This window comes from Lacerta agilis, chromosome 1 (genome assembly GCF_009819535.1).
Source record: "Lacerta agilis isolate rLacAgi1 chromosome 1, rLacAgi1.pri, whole genome shotgun sequence".
NCBI classification, from domain to species: domain Eukaryota; kingdom Metazoa; phylum Chordata; class Lepidosauria; order Squamata; family Lacertidae; genus Lacerta; species Lacerta agilis.
The window spans coordinates 72628981-72643040 of NC_046312.1; the positions used below are offsets into that span (position 1 = coordinate 72628981).

The 14060-nt window shown below is 44.0% G+C and overlaps 1 protein-coding gene across 2 annotated transcripts; it reads right to left on the bottom strand.

Moving 5' to 3' along the window:
• Positions 1-281: 281 nt before the first annotated feature.
• Positions 282-11715, bottom strand: MRPL23 (mitochondrial ribosomal protein L23). 2 transcript variants are annotated; one of them, XM_033154472.1, is made up of 5 exons: positions 11641-11715; positions 10685-10807; positions 9027-9109; positions 7397-7470; positions 282-1201 (listed from the first exon to the last, which is right to left on the bottom strand). In XM_033154472.1, exons 1-5 carry the CDS (start codon positions 11655-11657, stop codon positions 1037-1039), a joined length of 462 nt encoding a protein of 153 aa, XP_033010363.1. In that variant the 5' UTR covers positions 11658-11715; the 3' UTR covers positions 282-1036. The 2 variants fall into 2 exon arrangements, with proteins under 2 accessions (XP_033010363.1, XP_033010371.1); XM_033154480.1 differs by lacking the exon at positions 282-1201 and adding an exon at positions 4883-5015.
• Positions 11716-14060: the final 2345 nt, after the last annotated feature.

Consider the following 14060-nt stretch of genomic DNA (forward strand, 5'->3'; position numbering starts at 1 on the left):
TGTTTTCCCCTCCTACTAAACAGTGGCGGAGGGTTTGCTGAATTAAAGAGAACTGGGGAGGGGAAAGGGTGTGTGTTTATTGAAGCACACACCGGTGGTTTAGGTAGCAGGATAGGCCTCTGCGATATCCAGCCACAGACCACGACATCTGAATTAGTATTTCCCCAAAAAGCAACAGAGCTCAGCTTCCACAGAGCAGGCTGCCTAATGTTGTGCCAACTGAAAAACGAACTTGAAAAATAAGAGATAAGAAAATGGAAAGCAGGACTAAGCATACACAAAAGCGCAAAGAATTCTTTAAACAAGAGTCGAGGCAAATGGCAACCTTTTCCCAAGTCACTGTAACTGATTCAAGTCGGGGAGAGAAGTGCAGCCTTATGCAATGACATGAGAATCCTGATAGACAAAGCCAACACACTGACGACACACACAATAACTAAGTGGCCAAGGCAGTTGTTTTTATTGGGTCAGGGGCTCAGTTTGTGTATACATGTTTTGAAAATTCAGAATGATCTTTCAGGCTGCAGGAAGACATTGTGCGACACCTCCACTCCCAAATATGCCATCATGCCAGTGTCTAATTAATGGTGCCCACATCAATCCCACACACCCAACAGGGTCATCCCTGAAACAGTGTGAGGTGCCTAAAGTATGAGGCTGTCTGCAATTTCAGAGATAGCAAAGATCACCCCAAATCTTGCATATGGCCCTCATGGTTACAGTATTGGCTGCCTCAGCCTTTCTATACGCCAGTAAACAGAGTTGACATAAACTATTCGGACCAGGAAAAGGGGAGAGCAACAATCTAAATGGAAAAGGCCTTCGAGGTGGATAGAGCAGTTAGCATTTCCATCCACATAAAGAAACATCATGAACCGAAATGGAAAGAGCTGAAGTGATCCTGCTGCACAAAAGGAGTATGAGCAGTGTATTTTCAAAAGGCTTTATAGAAGTGGGGAGGACATCCACATAATGACAGTACAAGATGAGAACCCCTACTGGGTGCAACGGTCTGAGTCCCTCCAAACTGCTTCCATCAAAGTCCAAACCAGGTAGGAACGTCTGCTTGCCTGGGGTCGCCTTTCTGCCTCTGCCTCTCATCTTCCATAAATTTCTTCTGGGTATCTTCAAAAGAGCCAGGCTCAATGACTTCTTCTTTTTCTGGAAACAAGTCTGGAAATTGAAAGGTCTGTCCCGCAGCCTAAAGATAGAAAACAAATGCTTAATCTCATGTTCCGGTAGCAGCTACAACTCTTTGGACAGCTGTGGGAAGTTTCAGCTGGTCCGGAACGCTACTGCCAACCCCCAAGAGACTCAGCAGAGCTTGTAGGAAGTTAGATGGAGAATATGTTTTATCTTACCTTTCCTCCAAAGAGTGCAGGGTGGCATAAATCCCTCCCCCTTTTTTATTCTCACAGCAACCCTGCAAGACGGGCTGGTCACTCTGTTGGCCTAAAATCACCCAGTGAGCTTCATTGTTAAGTGGAGGTTTGAACCTGTGACACCTCAGCCTTAGTTTGACACCCAAATGACCACACCACACTGGCTCTCTCAGTGCCACTTACTACATAAATAACAGATAGGCAAATATCCAGCACCGGTTCAATAATGTCCCAGGTGTCCATGCAGAAAACAGTGACTTAGGAAATATGGTGCAAGGGTTTGTGGTACCATTCAGGAAGCAGGTGGTCAGATCAAAAGATGCTCCTGCCTAGCCAAAAGATCAGTTGCTGGAAAGAACATATTGAAAGACTGTATACATTTACAAAATTAAATTTCTCAGTTGCAGCAGGTGTGAGTGACAACACTGACCCAGCAGATGGACTTGGGTTGCCTCAGAACATTCTTCAACTCATTCTTTTCTCCCAGACTAATGTATCAAGAGAAGACTAATGCACCTCCATGTGGTTAAAATTGCTGGGGGGGGGGCAAACAGCAGTTTTATGGGTACTTTCCCCCTTTAAGATAGATATAAAAGTGGTGGGGACAGAATCGCCACTGAAGTGGATCAATTAGGGAAGATCTTCTCAACCCTGGGTCTGGTAGCATTTGGTCCAGGTGTGTGTGTGTGTGTGTGTGTGTGTGTGTATGAGAGAGAGAGCGTGTGCATTAAAGCACAGACCTTGGCTACTGAGTGCCTCCATGTCTGCTGCACAACAGACCGAGGAAAATGATATGCTAGACAAAACTGTGTAACGATAGGAAATAAAAAGTGATTCTTGAAATACATGTAATTCCTGAAATGTAGGATTACATTTACAGCAATCACTCCCCATAATGAAGAGAGTCCATGCCAGCACAGAGAGCGCTGCCACAGACTCAACGTCTCCCATTTGGAAAACAATCATCGGCTGACCTTTTCGCTTTTATTTAACAGCAGGAACCTATTATTCGAGGACAGCATTCTATTCCGTTGACATTATCTCTTTATTTTTCCATAGTGTATGCAGTGTTGACAACCTCATTAAAATCGACCCTGTCAGCTTTCCATTCAATTCAAGTACAGGACTTGGTATAATAAAACTATCAGACAATAACATCGCATAGAAAGAGGTGTTATAAAAATATTGTCTGGGGCTATTTTGAAACTACTTTCCAAAATATCTTCACAGCTTTAGCCCACCCCTAAAGAACTTGGAAATCAACAGCATATAAAACTCAGAAGACATGAGAATTTTTGCTGCATTTCTACAAATCAAATTTTGCTTTGCAAGCTAACTGAGCTTTTGCCAATGATAGCGGTCTCATGCAATGATTTTGGATGTGTGCACAAGGGAACTAGGCCCACAAGAAGGTGCAATTTTAGCTTTCCACATCTATGGCTTTTCACCCTACAGCACAGGTGATAGATCTTGGTCCCAATTTACAGAGATCCAGGCCTCAAAGCAGAAACACTACTATGTCATTCCAAGTTCTAACATAGGAAGTCTGACCCCTACATACATAAGAGACCATTTCCACCCCTGCATGCCATTGCCAAATGCAATTTCTCTATCCTGCACCTCTAATTCTGCCCTTCAGGAAAGATCCCAGAAACATTTCTGATCATAGCTGTCAACTTTTCCCTTTTTAAAAGGGAAATTCCCTTATTCCATATAGGATTCCTCGCAAGAAAGGGAAAAGTTGACAGCTATGTTTCTGATAACTGTTCCGGAGGTCTACTGAAGTCCAAGCTTGAACATTTTCTAGCAACAACACAAGAAAGAGAGAGAAAGGGCTTTTTAACACCTGGGAGTATTTTGGTTGTGCGTTGTTGCTGTCCACCTTGGTTCTAAAGAAACTCTAAAAACTCTGAAGAAGTGTGCATGCACACAAAAGCTCATACCAAGAACAAACTTAAATTGGTCTCTAAGGTGCTACTGGAAGGAATTTTTATTATTATTATTATTTTGTTTTGTCTAAAAACAAAATAAAGCAACAAAAATAACTATAGTACACAGACACCACGGGCAGCATTGGAAAGTCACCCAGCAACATTAGCATGGTTGCCACCTGTCCCTTATCCTTGCCTGCACAACGTCGTCATTGAGTGATGTTTCTACATATACCAGGGCTGGGGTTACTGCCAAGCTGAAAACTGAGAGGCCTTGTCTTATGTTAGACATGGACCTTCTGTTCTCAAAGGGCAAGGATATGGCCTGTGGGATGAGCCAAGGTGCTAGCCCTTGAACTTTTCTTCTGCACGCTCAACCCTAGTCACAGAGTTGGGAGGCTGAAAGTATATTGCTCAGGGCAGATGTTTCCACGAAATGCTACATCTCTTTCCCACTCCCTTCATTTGTTTCAAGTAAGAGGGCATAGAGAAATGCTCAGGCGCGATAGCAGAACTAGACAATACCCTTCCAGCTATCTATGGAAAGTGCTCCCAGTTCCCAGTTCCAAAATCAAATATTGAGCAGAAGTCAATCTGTTTCTGGAACCTTTTAATAAATAGAAGTCAGTGCAGACAAGTTGGCTCTTTCCACCTCTTGTTTTGCCGAGAAATGCTGATCTTGGCCAGCGGCCAGATAGGATTTGAAACAGCCAAGATGTTACATTCAACTCTCAGAACTGAAAGCCGTATAAATCCTTACAATACCATGCAGTAATTTTGCACTGGTCAGATTCCGGAGTGCTGAAAGCTTTATGAAAAATAGTTACTGTGCATGTTCAGTAGCTAGTTTAACTTGACCACTTTGTATTTCAACTATATTCAGAGGAATAACTACACGCAGAGGGCTAAATATCCATACAGAAACCCTATCCCTTGTGATAGCAAAGGCCGCAAGTGTAAAGGGTGGTGATTTATTACTCACTGAAAGTCAAATCTGAACTTCTGCCATATTTACAACCATTTGTTTAGGACCCATGGACAAAATCTCTCAACAGGGGTCAATGGACATTTGCTATGGGTCTCGTTTAGGATAGGACTACAGCTATGGGAGCAATGAACCTTATGCACAAACTACTTTGCTCCAACCAGGGTAGTTCTACTATGATCTCAAAAACCCACACCCGTCAGACGGACTGCTGTGTTCTGCAGCAGCTGAAGCTTCCACAGAGCCATCCAAGGGCAGCTCCATGTATGGTCCTTTACGCAAATCTCGCCTTAAAGTTCTGAAGGCATACATGACTGTAACGGGACAGGGGAGAAGTGCCTTAGCCCTCTACCAGGTGAAGTTGTTGACTGCACTGTAATTTGATGACTCTCTACAACAGAATCAGCAGGCTGCAAAGAAAAAACCAAGAACACAGCTGGCATAGTTTGCACGACCCCCCAAACCACATCACACGTGCCAGCCGTGAACTATTCAAGGCAACAAGCTTCAGAGTTTTTAGAAGGTTCCAAAAAGGCTACGCTAGCCACTAGGCCACACCCTTCTCAAATGATTTGGCATCAGCTAACCTGGTAAATGCACCCACAGATCTTGCATGCCTGAACCTCACTAATAGGAGGAGGCAAGGGAAGAAGGGCAGAGAGCAGCTGAGGTTCTCCAGGCACAGAAGCAGTTTCCATTTTGATATATAACCTGGTTCTAGTTTTTGAAGCATAAAAGGCAATCATTAGTTCTGCATCATAATCAAGGCTACAAAACGTTTTCTCCGCGGAAAGAAGGGAGAGAGCACACCAAGAACAGCATGAAACTCCTGAAGGTGATATTGACCACAAGCACTAATTTGAGGTCATTTGCAATGGGAGACAAATACCACCTGCACTGAACTATTCACTTGCCAAGTTCAGTGTGTGTGTGGAGAAAGAGTCCTCAATCTTCCAGACAACCTGGTCCTTGTGCATGCGAGTCAATTCTCTACTCTCACCCGTACGGCTATGTGTTATATGATGTCTAACACATCAGGGTTTTCATCTTCCAACACTTGAAATGCAATGATTAATGTGTGCATATTATATTGCATAAGTTGCCCTGGAAACTAGAAGCTGATGACTTCCAGAGTAGGGAAACGTAACTGCTGCCTTCAAGACAAAACAATATTTCTCAGATGCGTAAGAATGCCAGCGACCAAAGACAAAGAAAACAGGGAAGAATGCTGCTGCCACCTACTGACTCTTTCAGGAGGCCAACATGAAAACCTTCCAAAACAGATGGCTTTCTAGCAGGATTACCCGGAACGTCTAAGAAACATGAACTTGTTTGAGCCTTGGACTTGTTTACACCAATCAAGGGGTGAAGCAGGGTTTGAAGCAAAGGAAGGAGGACGGAAAAGAACCTCGGGATGACCAAGGACTCCCTTCTTGTCTGTTTCATCCTGGACTAGCTCTTTGTGAAAATGATACCACATCACAAACCAAGGCAGGAAGCTAGAACATCCAAGCTCACCTTTGCAAACAGAGCCTAGGGGAGGTAGTTGGTTTATGATGGCCACCACCTCAAATGCATCCATTTGAAAAGCGGTATGCTATCCTCAATTCATATAAATCAGACCTTAGCAATGTTTTTCCTCCCACGTCATTCATGAGTAATATTATTTCTAATGTAATACTGAGTTACGCACAACTAAGCAAGAAAAACATAACAGGAGCCCTACAGGATTAGCCACTAATTAAAAACTAATGAGAAGTGGGGGTTGTTTTTTTTTAAAAAATGTGACTATTGGTTCAAAGAATTTCCAGTCATGAGAAACTAAAGGTTAGTCATTGTTGAGAGCAAGATTAAGGTCAACCAAGAAACTCTGCACAGATAAGGACAAACCTGTTAAGGTTGATGAAGAGCTTCTACATTTATCTCTGAAAATGTTAACTAATTTGGCTTAGAAGAGAAAGAATGAAGAGTCATCTCACAGATCAGCAACTCATTAGGATGCAATAGTTAATTATCAGGGATCCAAAAGATACAAAGAGTGTGCAGGGCACATAAGGAGTGAGGATACACACACACGCACACACCTATAGGTCTGTCTATCTGCATCAAAAGAGCACCTGCAAAGTTCAGCAAGACTCCTCTGACCTTCTCTCAAGCCTGAAAGGAGCAGGAGAAGCTGATCTCTGCAGCCTCCCTGAGCTTCACAGGTCCAAAACAGCAAGACTTTGATCCCTGAAGCCCAATGCAGCATGGCATATGAAATCCCTCCAGTTCCTGAGTTGGGAGAGGAGCAAACACAATTTTTGGCTACACGCTGAGGATACCAAAAATTAAAACAGGATGGCTACTAATATTGCCAGTAAGATTAAATCATTTCACTCTACAGCTGTCCTGTTCAAATGTGTGTTCTTCAGCCTTCTGCGAAAAAAAAGTGAGAATCCAATTGTGAGACTAGCAGAATGGACACGTCATTAGCATCACAAGTCAACATTCTGAGTCCATGAACTGCTGCACTAAGAAAACAGTGAAGAGTGGGGATAAAAGCACTTTAAACAATTTCTCAGTCACCTTCTTGTAGTCCTCAGAACTGTAACATCCTGGCTCAGCCTCTCCCCTCAAGAATGTGAGATAAATATGTCAATAAATAAAAATTAATAGAAAGAGAACCTACCCAAGTGACACTGACACAAAACCCCCACATATACACTAAGTAAAATAATGTAAGTTTACCCCCTCCCCCCCAACCTTATACCGTGTGCAACATTAATGTCTCACATCGAATGTAACTGATTTGTAGGAAAGACTATGCGACCTGAAAATAGAGACAATGCATGCATTTTTCTAACCCAATAAAATCTTTAATAAAAAGTAAATAATAATAATAATAATAATAATAATAATAATAATACTATTACAGTAGTTCTTAAAAGGGAAATAAATCAAATAAAAACAAGCAACTGCAAAAAAGAGAATCCGCCAAAAACTACACGGTGTAAATGAAGGAACAATATGCAGATCTGCCTAAATTGCATTACCTTTAACAATTTCTAAGATTTAGAATGTTTGGGCCCAGCCATTTGAGACATGCATTTACTCACCAGCTGTACATAAGCAACTTTGTAATCAGGCTTCTTGATTCGTCGGTTTTTGTGATCCCTCTGCTTCATTGAACCTGTTAAGCATATGAAGGCTTCACTTCACTTTCCACAAACCAGCAATTCCTCCCTTCCCTAATAAATGTTTTTTTCAATTAGAGTCGGTTCTGATCTTTTGGGGAAATGAGTTTTGTAGTCTCACCAGCTGCACTTCCTGAGTGCCAAGGATGCAGTTTTACTGCCCGTGATGCTGTTTTACAGAGTAATCAACTTTCTATTTAACTGCATTAACTGTAGGTCATAGCAGCACACACAGATAATTAATGTAAAGCATCAGTACATATTTAAAAACAAACAAACCACATATTATGTCACAGTACAAGAGAGAAAACGTTTTACTGAACTAAGAGAAGCATCCACACTGGCACAGTTCATGTGCCTCAGCCTGACCTGCCATCCTTAGCATTATCTATGCACCGCAGAAAGTGCCATTTCTGTTTCTAAAATGATGTAAATATTTACAATTAATACAGAACCCAGAAAATATACACATTTGGAACAGTCGGAGCTAAATCTCCACACGTTCATTATATTTCCTCAACCCTCACCCTTCTCTCTTCTCATGTACTAGTTTCCAGTGGTTTAGGATTCTATAAGGAAGATGAAAAGTTCATAGAAATCAAACTCCCAGTGGACTGTGCTCAGACAATAAACCACTCAGCATGGTTAGAAAGCTCAGCGCAGTTTGTCTCATTTATTTGGCTAAGGATGCTTTAGCAAACCTCACATGTTTGCCCTTTACTTATCCATCTCCTTTATATATTCATTTTCTCTCTTATAAATTTGAAGCTTATTATCTAAAAAGATTTACTTTCCTAACCAATCTTGCAGTCCTAAGTCTCTACTGCTCTCTACTATGCCAATGATATTCTTGAAGGAAAACCATACTTCAGACTTTCTTACAAAGGGGCTGGATTGAATTTTAGGACTGCATTTTTTCCCATTTAGATTTCCTGCCTTTCTTCTGCCACGGAGCTCACTACAGCATGTGTGTGGTTCTGAAGGAGTCTCCCACCCAAGTACTGGTCAGATGCAGACCTGCTCAGCTTCAGCAAGGTGGCAGCCTCAAGCGCCTTCAGACCAGAACATTCCTAAGTCCCGGGATAGGTGGCAAAAATCAATTTTGGACAAATGCAAACACATTTTCCATGGTGTTTCCTTGTCCAAAATTGAGTTTGTTTTGTGCCTTTGAACTTTACAAAGATGGGCCTGAACAGTCATTTGTTTCAGGGCCACCTTTCTCAAATCTTTAGCTTTGACCACAATCTCTCTAGACGATGGCTGGATTATTAATAAATTCTAAGGATTATATATGAATCATTAAGGATAGAGTGTAATCCACCTGTGATCCTCCCAGGAATAAGGAAACAGAGATGATAACATCATCAATACAGGAACTGTTTCAATTAGAAAGAAATATAATCTTGTTGTATTGGGCATCAATAATCAATAGCGAACAACTGCCTCTCCAAATAAGAGAGAATTAATTGGGCAGGGAGGGAGGAATAAACTGAAGGAGTTCTGTTGGAAAACGGAACTCCAAATGCCCTCCAAACGGATACAGAAGACTCACCATGCTGTATCCTGGTTCTTATAGCAGCCACAGGCACTTTATATATACTTTCAAGGTAATCCTTCAATTCCACTCTTGTCATTCTGCACCAAATGCAAACAATTACAACACAGAAAGAAACACTTCTAGCATAGATCTTTTTTTTTTAAAATGGTAAGATAACATAACAATCCATGTCTTTGGGAGAAATATATTTGGCAGGGGGTGCAGGAGATGACTTTTATTAACACAAATCAAGAGTAAAACAAAAACAAAAAAACCTGGAGCTTAACCCAGACACAACAGAGCTACTGTTGGCTGTGGATTCTAGTCACCCAGGAGTAGCTGTTCAGCCTGTTATGGATGGAGCTGCATTCTTCCTGAAGCAATAGGTCTGCGTTTTGGATCCAAAATGCCCCCTGCTCCTGAATGCTCAGGTGGCAGGGGTGGCCATGAGTACCTTTGTCTGATATGCCAACTGGGTCCTTTCCTGGAGAAACCAGCCTGTGCACTTGTCACCTCCAGACTAGATGAATGAAACACATTCTTTGGTCTGGTTCGCACATCAACTAAGCCTAACCATGGCTTGAAAGGAACACACAAATGTACAGGCTCTGTGTGAGATCATGGCAGCATTGCAGCATTGTGTGAGGAGATCATGGCAGCATTGTTCTTCCACAGGTCATTCTGTTGCTGCGCCGAGATAAACCATGGTTTGGCTTAGCATGCTCTCCAAAGCCAGGCTCATAATTTAGCTTTCATCAGACTAATCATGAGCTGCAATCAAGGTTTGTCCTATGATTTATGGCTCATGGCTTGTCCTGGAGAGCTAACCCACAACCTGGGTTCAGACAACCAACTCAACTCAGCCCAACCCAGCGGGAGAACTAGGGAGGAGCAAAGCAGCACATTCACATTATGTCATAGTTTGGATTAACATGACCTACAAACCAGATCTACGTGAGGCTGTGCTTGAAGGCAGCCCAGACATTTCAACCTGTTTGGAATGCCACCACTGGCATAGTGGTGTCCAGATCAAGGGAAGTAGCAGTGCCACTCTATTCTGCCTTGGTCAGGCCACACCTGGAATATTGTGTCCAATTCTGGACACAATTTAAGAAGGATGTTGACAAGTTGGAACGTGTACAGAGGAGGGCAACCAAGATGATCAAGGGTCTGGAAACTAAGCCTTACTGGGGAGTTAGCTATGCTTAGCCTGGAAAAAAGGAGAGTGAGAGGAGATATGATAGCCATCTTCAAATATCTAAAGGGCTGTCACATGGAAGAGGGAACATGCTTGTTTTCTCCTGCTCTGGAGGGTAAGACTCAAGGCAATGGCTTCAAGTTACAAGAAAGGAGATTCCAACTAAATATTCGGAAAAACTATATGACAGTTAAGAGCTGTTCAGCAGTGGAACAGACTCCCACAAGAGGTGGTGGACTCTCCTTCCTTGGAGGTTTTTAAGCAGAGGTTGGATGGCCATCTGTCATGGACGCTTTAGCTTAGTATCCTGCATTGCAGGGGGTTAGACTAGATGACCCTTGGATCCCGTCTATGATTCTAAGCCTTGTCTTTGTCCTTTGGACCCAGAATACTTGCAACATTCTGGGGAGATGTCTTCTTGAAGTGTTTCATTTTAACCCGATAAGCAGACGTTCCTTTCCTTGTATGTACTTACTCCATGGGGATGCGGAATTGCACAGTGTCTTCTGGCTGTGGAACACCAGGCCTCACCATTGTCAAGAAGTAATCTGTCCGGAAAACCCTTGTTTGAGGATTTCCATACTGGTACAGGGGATATCTATGGACAGAAGTAATAAATAATTCCATGGGGGGACTGGAATTCTTATAGAAAGTATTTCAAGTACATTTATTAACAGGATGTGGGAATCATAAACTCGCCATCAAGCTATAAATAAAAGAATAAATCTGCTTTGAAACCTTAGTTTTAAAGAACAAGTTGCTTCTTTTTCCTTATACATCTATCTATCTCTTAAGGAAAGGTGTTCTAAATGAATTTATTCTATTCCAAGCAACTCCAACTAAACAAAGACGATCTTTGATACGCAGCAAAAAGCCTGCATTCGCTTAATTTTAATCATATAACTGGATTTTCTATTTGATGACCTCCTAACAGTGACAGAAATAGGGATATAGTCCTTGAGCAACTCCCATCAGCGTGGCCATGTATGGCGGGAATTCCTAGAACGGTAGAGTTGGAAGGGACCGAGGGTCATCTAGTCCAACCCCCTGCAGTGCTGGATTTATTGCGGGTCAATAGCGTCTGGAGGGGACCACGCCGGCTGCCGGCCGGCCTCCCTCCCTGCCTGGCTACACTGCCCGTTGCGCGAGGAAGCCGCTTCTCTCTGCCTGCCCCGCTTCGCCCTCCGTGGCGTTTATGAAGGAGCCGCCGCGCTTGTGACTCGAACCGGGGAGCCTCCCGCCCGCCGGAGGTCAGCGGGGGCAGCGCCTTCCGGGCTGCGCCACCACGGCTGCGAGGTCCTCGCTAAGCCCGGCAGCCCTTTCAAAAGAAGCGGGAGCCGCCGCCGCCGCCGCCGCCAGAGTCGCACCCGGCACGGGGCGCAGAAGCGGAGCCAGAGGGAAACTCTCTCCCTCGCGCTACCGGCCACTTACAGAATTCGCCTGGCCATGATTCCCAATCTCCTCCTCCTACGACGCTTTCGTCACCCCGGAAGGGGCGGGCACATCCTGCTACGAGAGGGAAGAGCATAGAGGTAGGAACTTATAGAACAGCGATGATGGTTGTTGTTTGGGGTAAATGTTGGTTCCTTTGGCACCCCCTTTGTTCCCCTCCCCCTGCGGAGGCAGTATGAGTTGCCCATAGGAAGCAAAGGCAGAATCTGATGTTTTAACGTTACTCTGGCTAGGTAGCGGCACCTCCCAGCCTCCTAGTTAAACAAGCTATAGCTTAGGGCCCCACTCTTTTGGGGGCCCCATTTCCCCCCCACTATTAATATACTTCTTAATTGTATTTCAGTTCAACAATTACTTTGATAAAATACATATTTTGTTACGTGCAAATGGCTTTAGATACCTATTAGGTCCGTAAATTACCATATAGCATATATTCAACACAAAAAAAACAGCGACAATTTGTTGTTGACAATGGACAGCTGGACATATAAAGGGCCCCATTACCTTCAGTAGCTTAGGGCCTCATCAAACCTAAATCCGGTCCTGTTCTGTTTGCATTTATTTATTTATTTTACTTGGAAGTTTGGGGCGTTTGGAGGCACCAGTCAGAGATGGTCCGCTCTGGCCACGTGGCTGGCTGCGGTCGAGGGGGGGGCAGCTTGCGACAGACTGCCCCGTGGTGTAGGCCGATGTCGGTGCTGCAGGCGCGAGGGTTTCCTTCTAGCGTCAATTCCCTCGTGCTCAGACATCCCTCCGGTTGCAGCAAAAGCCAGCCTGGTTCAGATCCCTTTTCGGCCTTGGACTCCGTTCCCATGGGGTTACCCCGGAGTAGGCACGTACAAGTATTCGTATTGGGCTGCACTACCAGCCCCAAACCAATGCTCAGCTGCATGCAGCCACATTGCGCTTGGGATATCTAAAAACTATTGGGAGAGACGCACTGCCTAATTTCAGTTACGTTTAAAAATACTGGGGGGGGGGGGGTTCCTGTCATTTTCTACGAGCAGAGCCCACTTCTCAGAAGGGACCCGGAAGTTTGATTGCTTATGGGCGTCGAAATTTAAATGTGCGGATACGAGCAGCTTATCTTTGCTCTCGTTCCCTGTTAGTCTCAGGAACGCTCCTCATTCAAAGAAACCGCACATGGCACCATAGAGATTTGGAAGTGGAGGGGATCCTACATATTGTATCGCGCGTGCGGCTGCATTCAACTGGAATGCGAAAATGAACGTTGAGTGTCATGCATATTATTTTCTATCTCTATGAGCTGCACCCGTTTGACGCGGCGACCCTTGCTTGTTCCACAGAGCTACGGAAAGGAAGGAGGTGAAGGGTGACCTTTTGTGCATCTGCAGCTGGACTTGGTCCGCTTTGGGGTTCATTTGAGAGAAGTGATGCTGACCTACTTCGCAGGTTCCTTATTAGCCCTTGAGATACTTGGGATAAGTGGTTCCAAGATGGTGACAGGTGGGAGAGGCTTGTAAATATGCCAGTCAGTGGGACTCCCCTGTTCCTTATAAGAGCCAGTGTGGTGTAGTGGTTAAGAGCAGTAGTCTTGTAATCTGGTGAACCGGGTTTGCGCCTCCACTCCTCCACATGCAGCTGCTGAGGGACCTTGGGCTAGTCACACTTCTCTGAAGTCTCCCAGCCCCACTCACCTCATAGAGTGTTTGTTGTGGGGGAGGAAGGGAAAGGAGAATGTTAGCCGCTTTGAGACTCCTTCGGGTAGTGATAAAGCGGGATATCAAATCCAAACTCTTCTTCCAAACAGGCAGAGCATTTCCATCTTGGTTCATAGCCATTGTCCTCCATGAGTTTAATAAGACCTCTTTTAAAGCCACCCAAGTTGGTCGCTGTCCCTGCCTCCTGTGGCAATGCGTTCCATATTTTAATTATGTATTCTGTGAAGAGGAACTTTGCCTTAGGTGTCCTAAATCTTCCAACATTCAGCTTTGTTTAGAGAACACTGTGCAGCTAAAGCAATCAACTCAGTGTATTCCTATAGCCATTCACAAGCTCGGTTTATGGATACGACAAGGCAGTGAAGCCTGCGGACAATTTAGTAGGAACTGCCCTATCTCAACCTGTTCTTGTGGCTATTTGAAAAATCAGTGGATTCAGCAAATAGTGATGTCTCCAAGCTATTTAGGAAGGAAAAATCTCTCTTGATGCCTCGCTATGATCAGGCAGAATGGCCAGCCTTTATTTGTTTATTTAGCAGAGCCAAACCTGAATGTATTTTCATGGCCATTCCCAAAGATCGTTGACAATGTGCTTTGCATGTTGAACTTTAAAGGTCGGAGCTCCCTCACCCTATGGCCACATTCTGTAAAGGGACTTGTCCATATGGTTTTTATTCAAACCTTGCAGGTCAGGAGAGTGCAGAGCCCAACTTGTTT